An 18,242-nucleotide genomic window follows, 5' to 3' on the forward strand; every position below is an offset into this window, starting at 1 on the left:
AAAGGTAGTGGTTGGCCGTGATGAATCCTTACCAACGCAAGGACCGATGACCTTCGCCTTGCTTACTTCGCGGATACATTTTCTACAACTTTGGTTTTAAAACTAGAATGGAAAGTGCAATGACGTCAAGAGGAGCCTCGAAGGGCTAGAAAATCAACGATTATTTTTCTTCTTTATCTTTTCTTTTTCTTTATCATTTCCAGTTTGCCTTCGAAGCTCGAAGAAGTCGTCGTCGTCGTTGTCGTCGTTGTCGTCGTCGTGCAACGAGTTTTAAACAACGTATCGACCAGAGTTTCTCGTTTCCCTTTAAAGTAAAATCTACGTTACTTATAAATAAATCAACTCGTTTCCTTTTCTTTTTCTTCTTCTTCTTCTTCTTTTTTATTATTCTTTTTGGAACAAAAATATACACTGGAAAAACTGTTAAAATAACGATTTATATTTCCTTACATATTACCGGATTGCTTGGAATGTTGGTACCGATATTTTGTCAATACAATTTCAAGATCAAACTTTTATATATTGAAGTGAAAATTTCTTTAGAATCAGGGTGATTTGAAAATCGTGAAACGGAAGAACGTGAAACCGATGAAACAAAAATAATTAATTAATTAATAAAATTCAATATATAATTTAATTTTATATATTTAATTATATATTTTATTTAATTCTATATAATAATTAATTAATTAATAAAATTCTATAGATAAAAATTCAGTGTCACAATATGTTTGTCCACTAATAATTTCGAAACTACTCAACTTATCTTAATGAAATTTAGTTAAATTTCACGTGATTTTTTTTCAACTTAGCACATAGCACAATTTTTATCGCGATTTTTTTTTTTTATTATTTTTTATTACTAATTTAAAGATTTTTATTTAGAGGTTATCTAGGTTCTGTAAGGTTCTTTCAATAGATGGCACTGTATTACAATTCAATTATTTTGATATATTCACGTCTCGAAGCTTGGTTTTTTTTGAAAGTTTCACTTCTACCGTGTGTGATCTGCACACATCTGTTTTTTTTTTATATATTTGTAAATCGACAGGACATATCTATGATAATTTTTATTTAATACAAATTTCAATCCAATATTTTGCGATCGGATTAAAATTATTTGCACGATTGTGTCTCGATACTTTTTACGTAAGGTTTATTTCTAGTAGGTGAAATTCTCACGAGGTGAAAACTTTCGCATAACAACACATTCATATAACACGGGACTAAACTCGTCATAAGTATTCAAGGAAATCGAATGAAGAAATCTTTTAGAAAAAGAAAAAAAAGAACAAAAAAAAGTATCGTTTCCAATGATTATATTATTTCTTATAATATTAAAAAGAAATTAACGAATTATGTATTCTCGGAAAGGATTGTATCGAAAAATATAAATCGTCGGACGTCGACCGAGTCTTCTTTTCCGAACGAACGTCCTTGCCAACGGTTGCTATGCCATAACTCTTGTAGAAAAAGATGATCGCTTCTTATAAAAGTTCTCACTTATATCAGTGGTATTGACTCGCAACCATACACGTATACACATACCATGAACGATTGAGAGGTTAAAAGAGGAGAAAGATTATGGTAATGAAATGGGGGAAGGGGGATAAAGAAAAGTAAAAAGAAAGGAAGACACGAAGAAGAAGAAGAAGAAGAAGGAGAAATGGTTAAGAATAAGGATAAAATAGCCCAATGATGATTCTTCGACATCGTTTGAGCGGATCGGCAAAAATAATCTCTGGCGCCAGCGAGAAGAGTGTAAAAAGTAAGTAAAAGAAAGAGAAAAAGAGTAGGAGAAGAAGAAAGAGAGGGAGAAGGAGAGGTAGAGGGAGAGAGAGAGAGGAGAGACAAACCGACCAAACGACCGACCAACCGACCGGTCATACGGCTCAACGACCGACGAGAAGCTTCCATTACAGCTCAGCCTTCGAGTTTCTTCAGAAGTAGGTTACTCGCAACTTCGTTGGACTTGTCTGTACGACGTTAGCGAAAACTGAACGTACACTGATTGGAACTAACTAATTGTAAGTATCGGTTTTCCCAGAAAGTTCTTACCGATGATTATTTTCAGTATATTATATAAATTTTCTCGAGATCGGTATTTAAAAAAAAAAAAAAATAAACACACACAACAAATTAAATGTACAAACGTCTGTTCAATCGGCTGGAAAGTGTTTGCCAATTTTGTGAAAATGTTGTTTGTCTATTAAATATAGAAATCTAATGTATGCATTTATAAATTGCCATGTAATTTCCGGGATAAACTAATATTAATATCATTAATTTGTTAGGAAAATTATTCTAAAAAATTTGTTTATATATATATATATATATATATTTGTAAATTAGCCAGTATTTTCCAGTCAAAACAATATTATTAACGTATAATTATTATCTAATAAAAAAAAATATTACCTGAGTAAAATCGGCACCGATGAAGGCCTGCTCCATGCCGATCCATACCGTGATGGGTATAAGTAACTGTTGATAAGGTTTCTTTAGTTGATAAGCGGTCGCCGAAAGTAATTGAATACCACTGAGTTCTTGACTATCGGCACGTCTTTGCTTTTCCCCGTATCTGCACATAAAAAATTCAATTTACCATGAGACATTTATTATAGTATTTCTATGTGTGTATGTATGGTTTGATTGAAAGACGTAAAGAAAAAAAAAAAAAAAAGAAAAAAAAGAAAGACACGAAAACAAGACTCTAATCTCGCTATCTCGATTGGGAGTTTACGATCAACGACAGTTCGAGGTCTCGCGAGAAATTTAATGACGTCGTTTACGTCCACTAAAAAGCACTGTAATGACGACTACGTTTATGAACGGATGTTGGACGCTACTATTTGTTTACATATTTTTTGTAAACTTTTTTTCCCATTTTCCAATTTTGTTGTCGTTGTTGTTGTTGTTATTGCTGTTTGTTGTTTGTTGTTGTTGTTTATGCGTATATTATAAACAGGAATTAAATATGTCAAAGAAATGAGAACAGGTGATTGTTGAAAATATGCAAAGGTATTCGATACAAGAAGAAATTCTTATCGTGGTCCAAGTGTTACACGAATTCCAACAACTCAGTCGAAGATGTTGATGACGATGATTAGAATCCAGAAACAAAGTTTCTAAAACTAACTTACAATACTTGAGTATGAACGTGTTGGTAACTTGGAGTAGTTCATCCAACGATTCTCCAGGTCCCGAGGAGAGACTACGACAGCGAATTTGCAAGATAAATCTCAGGTTGGCGCTATTAAACGGCTTAACGCGTTCTCCCAACAACAGCACAGCGTACGTTCTCCTCTCTTGGCAAATGTTCCAACCCAGACGGCATTCCAGAGAACACGTTCTGCCGTTTGACTTTCTTGGACCAGCCGAAGCTACGGATACTTTCGAGGTGGACAAGAGCTTGTTGTACGAATGCGGTATCTCGAGGTCTCGGTTCTCGCCTAGGCTTTTCAAAAAAAACCCACAAACACACACACACATACACGCATACATGCACGCACAACCCGATGAGATTAACATCAATTCCTATCATCTAACCGTTCTTATTATTACGTAATTTTCTTTTATTCTAATCAAACTCTCTTGGTTGCATCTTTTGCTTTTGTTCTTTTATTTTTTTTTCTTCCTACGTTCATTTTCTTGATTACTTTTCTGAGAAATTTGTAGATGTGTTGGGGTTAAAAGAAGAAAATGAATTTCTGGTTAATTCGAATTATCCGCGTAATTACGTGTTTTTTTTTTTTTGCAATGCGTTCATGCATGTTAATGAAAATTTTATTATACTATTACACATTACTTGGTATCAAGCATAGTAATGGAAAAAGACCCAGACAGAGTAAGAGAGAAAGAGAGCAGCTAATGGACATTACAAGCGTAAGATGCATTCCCAAGCAATCTAGATACATAATTCAACGAAACACTGACTCATTGATCAGCATCGCTCGAGAAACAAACGACTTCCTCTCAATCGGAAAAACTGCTGCTGTTTCTGTAGCTGCTGCTTTACGGTTCACGATCGTGTGATTGTGCATAACGGGAAATTTCTACAATCATAAATTGTATTATTTCTTTTCATTTTTTTTTTTTTTTTTCCTTTAAAAAACTTTTACATATCATGGATACGTAAGATACATGTAGTCAGGATAAGAAGAAAATAATTTCAGAAAAAAGGTAAATGGGTATAGAAAGGTGTTAATTATTGCTGTTACTATTTCTCTCACGGTATCACATACGCGATCGGCTACTCAGCCTTGCAAGGTCATCAAGTGTTGTTTTATCTCCTTTCACAAGGATAAAGGCTTTCGATCGCTATTTATTTTCTGTTGCATTAAGTATGATCCGAGAAACATGCATTCTCGTTGATTAATATCATTTTTATTTATTTCCTACTCAAGTTATTGTTTTATAATAAGAATCACGGTAAAATGTTAAACTGAACGAACTAGCATACATGCAAATGATTATAATGATGGATTAAGTTAGACAATTTTTTTAAAAATGATTTTACAATTTATTATATTCAAATTTGTTCACTTTTATATTCATTATCATGATTACCGACACACGAAAGAATGCAAGAGAAACCAAATATGATCATACGTGTCTATAATTACGACAGTTGATTAAAAAACAAAGTTCATAAAATAAATCATGGTTTATAATTTTTTATTCTATTATATAAATTATCTTAATAGAATATATAAATGATAAAATGAATTTGTAAAAATAAAAATACAAAAAATTATGTTCACTTAAATTCACTGTCGTAATTACCATCGGCACATGGATGACTAGTACGAGTTTTTGCTTGGATAAAGAAAAGTAATGATAGTCTAATAAAGAATGGTAGGATCTTTAAAGGAGCATAAGTTCTCCATCCGAGCAGAAAAGACTTGGCTTGAACGAACCGTTACGACTCGTAGCCTTGAAACTACCATGATGTGAAAAAGATATCGGCATCGTCGACGCGACACGTTGGGATCTAACGTTCGTCTCTCTCTTTCTCTCTCTCTTTTTCTAACAACTTTACGTAATATCGCTCGTAGTATCTGGAGATATCACAGACTTTGTTTTCTTTATTCTTGTGTGTTTTTTATTCTTTTTTTTTTTAATTGAAAATAAAAATAGGAAAAATAACGAGCATGATGAGAAGATTCATATAAGCGTACACTCAGATGTTGCGTCTGTTCAATGCGTTGCCTACTTTTAAGGGATACGAGTCAACCATTTAACGTACATTTATACATTTCGTTACTCTTATTAATTATATTCGTTGACTAAAAGTTATCAAACATCGAACATTGTTTTATTAACAATAAATGATTATATGTTACTGTTAAATTTTTGCATAAAGATTTTTCTTCAGAATTTTATTTAATTTGATTTCAAATAAAAATACAATTAGTTATTACGAACAATAAACTTACACCGAATGGTAATAATAATTGACAAAGAGTAAATTTATCCGTTTAGATATTTGTTAACAATTATTTGTAATTTAATTTGAAATAATATATTAAAAACAATAAATAAACTTCCATGATATAACAAAAAAAAATGCAGATATTAAACTCTGACAATGAGTTTCAATTGACCCGTCACTGCAGTGGCAGTATAATCATTATCTACTCGCTATTAAGCGAAAGGATTAAATCGATTACTAATGTGTTTGTAAAAAATCAATCCGAGAAATGATTATATTTAATTCTAAGAGCACCGTTTGAAAAAAAAAAATGATTAAATAAAGTTGCAAGGAATTGATCTGAGAAATAATTAAATTTAACTTTAAGTATTGCATTTGAACAAAAGAAAACAAAAAAAGCAAAGAAATAAATCGATTTTCAAAGAATCAATCAGAGAATTAATTAAAATTTAATTTTAAATGAATGTGTGAGGATTCTATTTAAGAAAAAGAAAAAAATCATTAAATTAATTTCCAAAGAATCTGAGAGAAAAATAATTAAATTCAATTTTAAGGGTCGATCGTAAATTTGAAATAAACGACAAGTGTATTTAACGAAAGCATTAAATAAACGTATTACATAAAAAAAAGCATTGATTGAATGTAGTAACGTTAAAAAGAAACATAATAGTTTAATGTAACATTGGAAAATAAAGAGATACACATTTAGTTACACGTGCATCGATCAAAAAATGCAAATTTTGTAATTCCTGTTTGATTACGCAATCCGAGCAATGCCGTCCGGTGGCACGGTGCTTCATTCATGCGATCGTTCAAAGTATCCCCTCCGCTTCTTGCACGAAGTGGTTAAGAATCATTAGAGGTAGTCAATTATAATTCGTAATATCCCAGGGCCGCATGATATCAAAGAAAAAGAGACTTGTTTCTCTTGAACCTAGGATACATATCCGTTTCCGGTTTTAAAGTCGTACAAATAAAACGATATGTGTCATAAAAGAATGGCGAATCAAACACGACATTTATTTATGAATATTTTTACATTTTTCGATGATCTCTTTTTTCAATCTTTTTACTACAGTTCAAAAGATAGTCGCCATTTTAATCAACGTAGAAATTTTTCATTGATACCAATTAATTGTATTATGCAAATATCAATTATTCAAATTATATAAAATAGATATAGAATTAATTATTAATCATTATACTTCGGTGTAGTATCGTTTATTATGAAGATATCAAGAATTTGTTATTCAATTGGAATTTAGTTCGTTTATTATAATTCATTTAAATATATTATCATGGATTTATTTATTATTTTTATAGATTCGTGATTATTGATCGTATTTTACTAACTTTTTTGTTTCGTGTTCTATAAAAAACAAATTGAAAAAGAAAGACAACTAAATTCGTATACCAACGAACAAATGAAATTGTTTATGAATTTAAATAAAATGATCGATATTAGGGGGGGGCGGGTGATTAAAATAAAAAAATGTTATTAAGATAAAACAATTATATTCGTATCGTACGAAAAATATAGTGTTCGTTAACGACATCTTTTTGTATCTTAATAATCGTGTCATTTAATATGAGTAAGAAATTTTGCAAGTAGTTTGGTATAGTAAATTTGCACGTGCTCGTACTCGTTGTTAGATTCTCGTTTAACTAACACGCGAAAATGAGATTTTCTATGAAGCCTTCGCAACATCAAATGATCCAGCCAACCTACTTCGACTATAATAATTTGATCAACGGGCTGCCATTAAATATTGCATACATCCGGCATAAGTGAAACGACGCTGTTGGTATTTTTACCTGTTTTTCTCCACGACCAACACATATTTTAGGTATCAATTTTTATAAAGAAAATAAATAAAATAAAAAAAAAAATACCCCAAAAATTCAGTCGATTTCACAATACACATACCTATATCTTTTTTAAACCAGGTGTTTATACTATTACAATATTTTTATCATAATATAGGGAGAAAATATAATAATAATAATAATAATAATAAAAAAAAAGCATTTATTCTGAATCATTCGACATTTGTACCCGCAGCAATGATTAGTGATTTACGAGTCAATTTAATCAATAATTTTCAATAAAACACTTTTTATTTCGTTTCCTCGTTCGGACGATGATTCGTTGCTATTAATCACTTCTTAAAACAATTTTTTTATTATTTATTTTTTATTTTTATTTTTTTCCCCTATGGCGCCGACTAATCCTTTTCGAAAATTATCTTTTATTATTATTTTTGTTCTATCGTATTATAGTCCATAAAAAAAAAAAAAAAATGAACAATAAAAAAACATAAAGGAACGAAATTAATTGTTCTATCAATTCAGACACATTAGTTTGATGTGCAGTTATAAATCAACCGCTTAAGTTTTGTATTTAAGAAACGAAGTGTAATTTGGATTAGCCGTCGTAGTATTTTTAATAAGTACAAATCGCGATCGTTACGATCGTGGTATTACGTAACGACGTGGTCGGTGGCTTTGCATCTATGTATCCTGTCAGGATGTACGCTATTTTGCAATCATGAACAGAGCAATGTTTATGGCGATATCGCGTCGAGAGAGAGAGAAATAAAAAGAGAGAGAGAGAGAGAAGGGGGTTGGGAAGGGGGATACCCACGGATCTCGCGATACTCGCTCATTAAGGCGGGTTTCGTAATATTCCTCTGGAAAAAAACGACGCTTCGTATCATCTTCTGCTACTATTTTGCGGACGACGAATTATACAAACGAAATTCCGAGAAATGGTCCGACATATACAAATTATTCTTCCTTTTCGTTTGATTTTTTTTTTTTTTTTTTTTTTAGTAGGGTTTTTATCAAAATTCAAATTAAACGAAATTATTAGCACTTTTTTGTTTCAGAATTTGAGTATGGATTGAAATGATTTTTTTTTTTTTTTTTATATATATATATAAATTTAATCGTAAAAATAATATGACTGGTAATATGATAAATAGGATTGGATGAAACTCGATGATAAAATGATGATTTGTGTCTTCAACGTTTTATGAAAGTTTAAGATTATTTTGTGTAGTAAATTTTTTTTTAAACTTATGACTCAAATACTGATAAATAAAATAAAATGAAAATCGTAGAATAAGATCGTTCCAAAATTTAAAAATGTACCGACTTGTCTTTTCAACATTTTATAGAATAATAATTAGAAATTTGTTTATTAGAAATATATGATGAACGAAATGATGATAAAGAGATAAGATTGGAGAAAAATTGTAAAAAAAAAAAAACAATAAAATGTTTACTTACCTTGATAAAGGATCGACGAAAAGTGCGACGATGATTACTGCGACGATGACGCAAGTCAAGTAAATCGATGAGATTTTGTAAATCTCTGATTCTGGTGGTCTCTCCAAGTTTTCGTGTGCCCCATTGCCGAATACGCAAAATTCAGCACCACATAATTTGATTTTATTCCAACTGGTTGTACTGTTGCCACCACTGCTGCCAAATTCTCCCTCACTCAGTACTAAAAAAAAGAAATAAATAAAATGTAATTAAATTGAATGCTTAATTTATAAGAAAGTAAAATATAAGAAGAAAAAAATGAAAACAGTGGAATATAAATTTAAAGAGAAATCGCAATATAATATAATATTCGTAGAAACAAAAATGTTTTGCTTTTCACATTAAAATACGCGCTTTGTACGGGCTTTAATTGATAGTTCCGTCGTCAAGGTGATGTTAGAGAAAAGATCGAAAAGGTTGATTACAGTATTACACCGGAAATCACGGCCTGACTCGATCGTATTCTATCGAGGTGTCATATTCTCAAGTATATAGAAACGAAGAAGCTTAGTTACATTAACAACCAAGAGTTTGAAATCTTCGTATAAATTCAAAGAAACAAAACATTAATAAGCAAAAAACAACTAAATAAATACATTTGAAATAACCGGAGGTAGTATAATTAGTCAATAAATAAGAAAAATGACGTTTTACATTATTTCTTTGTTTCCAAACAAAAAACGAATGTTTATATACGAATTACCTTTTCAAAAAAAAAAAAAAAAGAAACTATTACTTAGAATCCCATAAAGACAAATTTTAAATATTATTCTAAGTTTCCAATGGATTATTTGTTTATATTTCTAAAGTAAAAGTTAGCAAAGGATGTTCTGTACAAAAGAAAGTTCATATCGAGTATTGGTTTAAATTGAACGTGTAAATTATATAAAAGAACATTAGTGGATGTAAAAAAAATGTTGAGAATCTTTTGAAAAATAAATTAAATGGAAATCAGCTAACGATTCGAAACTTTCTGTATGATAATGTACATGAATTTTATATCAATCTTTGTATAAATCGATAACTCGACGGTGTATGAAATGATGATATTATAAATACTATGATAACAGAGAAAGAGAAAGAGAAAAAGAAAAAGAAAGAGAGAAAGAGAGAGAGAGAGAGATCTTATACATCAAGTTGCATCATCAGGTGTTGATAGGATCGTAGAGGATATGCGATACCATGTTCGTGTTATGTTCACCTACGAATGTGTTAGTCGATCGTAAATCGATTGTGCTTGCTTATTGGCTCTCTCCACGTTTCAAGTGATCGAGAGATATCGATGTCACGGTTAGACCGGTGTCTCATGGTAATCAACGGTATTACACCCGTAACAATTTATATTATACGAGACACAATCGAATCATCGTTTTAGGATCTTTTATTTTTCATACCTAATTTTCTTATTTTTTGTTTTCTTGTTATTACGTTATTTTTCGAAAAATAATTTTAGTTTATTTCTCAACGGCATATATACTTAAATGAACATTTTGTTCGTACTTAAAATTCAAGGTGTTTCAAATGATCGTAAATATTTAAATATTTTTTTTTTTAAATATTTTTTGCATTGTTTTTGAGACAATTATCATTCACAAGTTTTATTTTAATTCATTTTCAAAAGGACGATGTAAATGAGGTAAATATCTTTTAAATCGAAAACGCGGCATATATGATTTTATACTCTGCAACATATTATTACATAACGTTTAGTCGAATACTGCAGATAATTTGTTTGAAATATTAAATGTATTAATAAATGAAGAAATAATATTATCAATAATTAGCGATTACTGATCAAAGATTTAAGAATTATTTCGAAGGATGACGCATACACTTAAAATTAAGTAGTATAATACTTATCAAGATAATATTATGTATATATTATTTATAATTTACTATAATATTATTAATATTATTATTATTATTATTATTATTATTATTATTAAACGAATATAAGTTTCTAATTGAAAAAACATTTTATGTTTTACGTAATAACGTTAAATACACAAAGTAACAATTTGCTTATTAAACGATTATTAAAGATAGGGAATCCCGAATATATCATCTTGAATGAAAAAAACAAAAAAAAAAAAAATTAATGATGCATCAAATTTAAATTAATTTGCATCATTTATTATCAAGTACACGACGATCGTTGTCCTCGGTTAAAAATGTTAACGAGAAAATATAATTATAAAACAAACAAACAATGAAACAACATTGAAATAATCAAATTAACAATTAAAATTGAATAATATTATAATAACGTAGTACACACTAATACGTCAAGGGTATTATTCATTTAAAAAATTGAAGATGACGTATAGAATTGCATTTTTAATCACGAATGTATTAATTTTGATTGAAACGTTATGTTTCTTTGTTTCAATGATACTAACGGCGAAATATTAGTTGAGATTTTTCTAATGATATATGAGAATAAATGAACTTATTGAACAATCGATAACAAACTCGCAAATCTCTCGATCTATCATACACATGGTACAAAATGGCATACTCTTAATGATAACGAGAAAGCGTCTCATTCGCAGCTGTATAAACGCTGTTAACGCATTGATATATACACGACTATGCAAAGAAGGAAACGATCAACGTGCTCTCTCATCCGTCCTATCGTTTCCTGGCATTTACTTCGACTTTTCTAGAAGGATCTTTTCTCTGGAAGCTTGATAACATAAACAACAACTACCACCAAATAAATGAAACATATATTATCATCTTTAACTATATGTACAACGAGTGACAAACTTATTTGTACAATGAAACTTCTACGTCAAAACTCATACGTTTTAAATGAATTATACTGCAATTCGTTTTATTTTCCAAAATTCGTAGAATTTGAATCATGTTTTCAAATACTTTTTCGTCAAGTAGAAAATTTGTAACAAATATTAGCACGACACTTTGAACAAATCGTTTTATCTAATTTGTAAGATACAGATTTATTATTCGATCACATTTGACTTCATATTATCTTGCGATAATTTATTGCAATATGAAATCTTAAATCTGAACAATCAGTAGTCTCATTTTCAACGGACATATTTATAACAATTTTTTTTTTTTTTTGTAAATAAATGTTGTTATCTAGGTCAATCAAGATAAGAGAAAACGTATGATTGAAAATTTGAATGATATATGTTTGTTTATAAGAATATAAATTATGGAATAAATTATGTGATTATCTTGTTCATAGTTTAATGATTTATTGAGAAAATTAATTGAATTCGTTCCGATTATAAATATCCATCTATCAGAAAGAACGAATGATCAAATTTGACAAATATGTATTAATAATACATGAATAGAATTCATCAGATATTTTACAAATTTTTACAATATATCAAACAATAAATTAAAATCGTTTAAATCGTAAAAACAATTTTAGAATTGATCCTGTGATGTTAAAAAATTATTAAAGCTTATTTATAAACAATGTATAGGAACGAACGATTAATAATTAGTTATTAACACAAATTCTAACCCTTCACGTTGAAGAAATGTTATTATCGAGTAACTTGAAGTCTCTCCTTGTCTCTTATGTCGAAATTATCGTACACGACAATTGAAACGTGTTAAACTTTTATTTTCTTTTTCAGACATACGTGTCTCGAATCGAATTCTTCTTGAATTGAAAAATCGCATTTTTTTTCTAATTTATAAGAAACCTTTTTTTTTTTTAATATTTATTGTTACGACGAAGAATATTTCTAACGATAAATTACTTTTCATCGTAAATTTGATAAAAAAAAAAAATAAAACGTTGGGATGAGAATAACAAACGTTCATTTATTTTAAATTTAATCATCTCGTTTGTACAAAAAAATAACTTAATTATCAATTAGTAACACGGGAATTAGAAATCGTTGATCCTTTATTAATAAAGAAATTAATTTTAATTTAAGTCTTTAACGAGATAAAAAATACATTTTGTTATCGTTTGTCGCAAGAGACAGATTATGGATTTATTGTTTTATATATAAAACAAAAGATTTCTATAATTTAAAAATAAAATGGTAGACTCTATAAATACATTATTGCATGCTACTTTATTTTTTTATCAAGATTTAACACATTGACAACAACAATTTATGATATCTCTTGAAAGCTGCTAGACCCCAACAATGGTTCAGAAAATTGTTCATTGCTAATTGTTTTAAATGTGATAGCTATCTCAAGTAGGTTATCTACTGAATACAGACAATGATGCATTAATATCTTTGCTTTAGTTGACATGTCAAAATATATGATATACCATAGGCTAAAAATACTTTCGTCATTACTTGCATCAGATATTTTTTATCACAGTTAAGAAATTTGTACAAACGAGATACTAAAAATTGACAAGAAGATAGATAATGATTAAAATGATGTAATTAATTAAAAATTAATTGATTACTTATACATTTAATAATAATTTGACTTATTTTAGTATCGTGTTGTAAATCGAATTTTCCTAAAGTATTTAAATGACTCTAGCGATAACCTAATAATATTCCATGCGCGCGAAACTCAAACGCCATTGTGGAATTCACGTTGGCCAATAGACGCATACCTGCTAGCACGCTACATACGCACACACACACACATATTCAAGAACTCAACGCGAGAGGAGAAAACTTTCACCGTAGTGGCAATGCTAATAATAGGTATTATACCGTTTTTAAAAGATCTTTTCCCGCGCGACTCGTACGAGCTTATGTCAATTCTCTATACTTTATCAATGATAACGGTTAATGGAATATCACGGCGCGAAAATTCAAATCTACCGAGGAATTTTGTTAAAAACAACAAATAAGACTTTGAATATTTTTAAAGAGGATAATTGGTACATTTTACCGTGAGAAAATTTGTTTACTAACTAAACATCGAATTAATCTGTTTATGGTTTTAGTTTATTAGACGACTAAGAGAGAAAGAGAGAGAGAGAGAGAGAGAGAGGACAAAGAAAAGAAATCAAGAAAAAAAAGAAAGGATAGGATTATTGGTAGCTAACAACACGGTATCGGAGAATGTGTACGAAGTGGTACGGAAACCGACTATCGCGAGTTTATACCGGATAAATCTTGTTTCTTCTTGCGTTCCTTATCGCTCTCACTCGCTCACTCTCTCTCTTTCTCTCTTTCTCTCTCTTTAACAACGACAGACAAACGTCGCATCGTTTGTGAGATCTATACGCGTGTGTATAACGAAAACCATCCTTAGTATGGCTTGCTAAGGGAAAGAGTTCGCGTTTGATCGGTCATCGTCTGACTTCCTTGTATCAATCATGAACTACTTTAATACTAATAGCCGGCGCTCCGCGATTGGATACGACCTGCCTTGCCCATTCATTCAAATCTCTGAATAAGCGGAGAAAAGTGTTAAGTAAAACGGACAACACGCTAGCGTTTACTACTACTACTACACAACGCGCTAAACTATATTAATTGGAATAGTGCGAAAAGTTGAAAGAAGAGAAAGAAATGATAATAACATAGATAAACAACTTACCGAGTGAAGATATGAGATTTCCCCATAGTTCAGCAGTTTGCCATGCAAGAAAGAAGAATCCAAAAAATCTGACGACGATTGCATCGACCGGTTGATCTGTGAGTTTCGCATAAACACCACCGACTTGTGTCAGATATGTTGCTTTTGCTGCCCACATTGGTGCAGCACCGAGACCGAGCAAGACCCCAGCCGGCACTAGGGTGTAGAATCTTGGATAAAATTGTGAACCGATGTATGGCGCGTAACAAAGCATCGACAAGCATAGCGTCCATTTAACGGTTAACCTCTTGATGAGAAATGTCGGTACGAAAATGCAAGATAGCACGAGGGCTGCGTAAATCGCCGAAAGGGAAACAGTTCCGAGACCGTCGCTCGCATTTATCGACGATTGAAGATTAGCTGTCCCTTGGAACGCAGTAAATTGCACCATAAACGCTACCGAGACTGTTCCAATGTTCTTCAAAATTCGCCACTTCTCATCCCGGGAAAGTCTAAATCTCCTTGATTGCGTATCATCTTCCGGTGGTGGTAACTGCGGTGGTTTTTGTGGTTCCGGTGGTATACAGTCGTTACCATCGTCCTTGTATCCTTCGTTTCTGTAACCCACACCACTCACCGTCACCGTGTAAACGGTTTCGCTTTCACCCCCGCCGCCCACACTTCTTCCCCCGTCATTCTGCGAAGCCACCATTTTACGTTTCGGCTACCTGCGAAATAATAACGAATATCTTTTTAATATTTTATTTCTGTTTTTCTTTTTTTTTCGTATAAATTATTTATCGTTGTTGCAAAATTGAAATAGTACAATGATTGTTGTGTATACGTGTAAAGAAATATTTCTTATCGTAGTCGTTCAAGACGATCTAGGTAAGCAAAGCTTTTTTAACAACGTCGAAATGCGCCGACCATTATTATCGACTCATAAAAATGATGAAAATTCATGCGTGACTCACCTATGAATTGTGTATGACTTCCAAGGTGATTATCCGATAATGACAAATGATATATGCGGTATATACAACGAGTTGTACCTAACCGATCGAAAAACTAACTTTGCATTGGTTTAAAGATATACCGTTTACTATTTTCTATCGCGATCGAGAACAACATCGACTATTTCTCGCTACCGGTAGTATCTACTTGATGAAAACGATCTGCACGAGTGCGTACAATTATAATCGTAGTACAGCACGTAAGAGTCTCGGTAACTACCTCGGCGATTCATCCTCGTTCAAACATTGATTATATTTATGCAATTTTCTCCTACCTTTCATAGAATAGAATACACCGATGCGTGCAGAGATTATGGCAATACGTCTCCGTCACTACATCGTTTGCACGTACACATCGCTCTTTATAATATACCACAGAGAGAGAGAGAGAGAGAGGGAGAGAATACTATTCTGACTATATGCTGACGTATAGAACTTCCTGTGCCAACTTAATTGCCAGATCACTTGTTGTTGCTATTGTTCGCATTAAGCCTTCTATCTACTACAGCAACAATAAGTTTATCCGAATTTTCTATGACCAACAATAAATATCATCCCTCAAATGTGTTATCCTCTGTATTGGAGTAAAAAAAATCAAATAAAAATATGAAACAATGCGATCACTACACATGGTTACAGCAACACATGTTTCTCGAACACGTAAAAATAAAATATTTTGGAAAATGTTCGTTGTTACTTTAATGGGAATACAAATTGTAAAACTACCTTTTTTTATTATTATTATTTATTAACGATTAAAACATACCTTTTACTACATGCCTAACTACGTACTGCATTCTTATATGCGCTTCGAAAGTTCTCGTAAAAATCATAATGATCGAAACCGATCGAACGTGCTTTATCTTTTATTCTTCGTGAGTATGTCAAGTTAATATCTTACACGTGACGTCAAACCTGTCAGAGTCGTTTTTGAACAAAGCCTGATGTCATTAAGTTCAACTTCAGCGGCTTACCTTGATAAATTTCCTCTTCTAAAATGCACAGTATTATTTTCTATTTTGAACATTCAAGTTAATCCTTTGTTTTGTTTATTTTGTTTTGTAAATTAGCACAAACCAGACGACTTTTCCTTTATTTAGTATTCTCATTTTTTCTTTTTTTTCGAATGAATTTATTAATCATTATAGACCGATGTTATTTGTCCTAAAGTCGTGAATAAAAGAATGAATGAAAGTAATTAGAATAAATAATTAGTTTTTTATTTTTATTTTTACAGATCACGCTTCTTGTCAAACAGGTTTTCCTTTTATTTTCCAAAGAAAACAAAAGAAATACTAAGAGACATGCAAAATAAATGATAATTTTATCAGAGCGATGACTAAAAGAATATTACAGTATTCTTTCCATCCAACAATTTTGACTTATTCGTACGTGAATTTATGCATAATTTCGTAATATAATCGCAGTCGCATAATAATTTCTTTCATTTTCTGACTGGATGATCAAAAATGAGTTGTAATATTGTTTAATTCGATATCAGGAAAAGTATAAGTTGTTTAACGATCACGTATTATTTCTACGATTTATTATAATGGCCAATTATTTATACTTTCGTTAATTAATGATTCATTAAAGATATTTCGTTTTTTTCTTATTACGTAGGATTTTATCGAGATGATGAAATAATTTTAAAAATAATCCTCAAATATATTGAGTCGTCATAATTACGTTGACGGATTAAGACACGTAACTTGAATGAATGGTTTAAGTTTAATGAAAATAGCGAGGGCGAGGGAATTGAGAAGGTAGAAGCGATTCGCCTTGCACTTTCGAATCGACGCAAGTCGATCAGCTTGAGTTAACACCGAGCATGAGTTATGTGGATGTCCTTGCGGATAACCTCAAAGCCGAGTTGCACCAAGCAACTGCATCATCGTCGTCGTTGTTGTTGTTGTTGTTGTTAGTAGATTCTTGTATTTAATGTAACGTGCACATATACAAAATACAAGTATCTATGCATAGATAAGTTAATGAAAATAATTGTTATTAATTTACGAATATTCATAATCGTCCAAAAAATATATTGTTAATAAATTAATATTCAATTTGTAAATGAATCAAATTAAAAACATACGAAGCAAGGTACAACCTAGTTCAGTCACATTTTAATAATTAGGATCAAACGAACGATCCAATTTGATCCTTATAATCTTTGATTACTTTAAATTGTTAAGAACTTATGATAAAATAATTAAAATGCGTTAGGTAGATGAGTTTAAAAGTATTCATAAATTTCAAATTACAAGCTCGCACTACTGCATTATAATTACATGTTACGTACACATGTATTTATGTCCTATACGTCTTCCTTTCTCTCTCTCTTTCTTTCTCTGTCCATTTCTCTCTTTCTTATTTCGTTAGTCTTATTATAAGAATGGAAAAGAACACGTAGGAGAGCACGCTCGTAGATTCGTTTGTCGTAGATGTAATCGATTCGAGTGCGTGACCGGTCGGTGCCGCGCCGTGACACAAACCGCGTCGCGCATCCCAATTAAGTGCCACTGATTGTGAGAGATCGCCGATCCTCGACCACACCCTCTTATCTTCTTTACCCCGACCACCCGCTCACCGTTTTACGTTTATTTTCAACATACCTCGGGTTAGAATGCCTATTCTTATTCGTCGTTAACGAACAACTTGCTTTCCATCTCGATCAATCGATTCGAAAATAAATCAATCTCTTTTACGATCTTTTATTAGACTACTATTTCCCCATTTCTTATGTTAATTAATTACTCCTCGTTTGTTTTGATTTTAAAATCGTAAAATAAATCATCGATAATCAATTTTTTTTGTTTAACATGAACTTACTGACACGTTCAAATTAAACCCTAAATTTATTAGGGTACGTAAGTACGAAAGTTATAAAACAAATTCACGAGTTAATTCGTTCTCGTTCGGTTATAAAAAATGAAAAAAAAAGAAAATAACGTCTTATTCGGTTATAATAA

General features: G+C 31.1%; 1 protein-coding gene across 8 annotated transcripts in view; it reads right to left on the reverse strand.

The window, feature by feature from the left end:
* Nucleotides 1-18,242, reverse strand: part of LOC107065416 (UNC93-like protein) — a 39,884-nt gene that overhangs the window by 5,605 nt on the left and 16,037 nt on the right. For 7 of the 8 annotated variants that reach the window (XM_015319090.2, XM_089177653.1, XM_089177652.1 and 4 more), the window contains 3 exons: nucleotides 14,279-14,985; nucleotides 8,726-8,945; nucleotides 2,419-2,581 (listed from right to left, as the gene is read on the reverse strand). In XM_015319090.2, coding sequence (XP_015174576.1) covers nucleotides 2,419-2,581; nucleotides 8,726-8,945; nucleotides 14,279-14,969 — 1,074 coding nt within the window. In that variant the 5' untranslated portion in view covers nucleotides 14,970-14,985. Of the gene's footprint in view, nucleotides 1-2,418; nucleotides 2,582-8,725; nucleotides 8,946-14,278; nucleotides 14,986-15,231; nucleotides 17,387-18,242 lie in introns of those variants that run through there. The other variant, XM_015319089.2, reaches the window with a different exon arrangement.

Source organism: Polistes dominula, unplaced genomic scaffold, assembly GCF_049000335.1.
Source record: "Polistes dominula isolate Pdom_NZ unplaced genomic scaffold, Pdom_raw_medaka contig_24, whole genome shotgun sequence".
NCBI classification, from domain to species: Eukaryota; Metazoa; Arthropoda; class Insecta; order Hymenoptera; family Vespidae; genus Polistes; species Polistes dominula.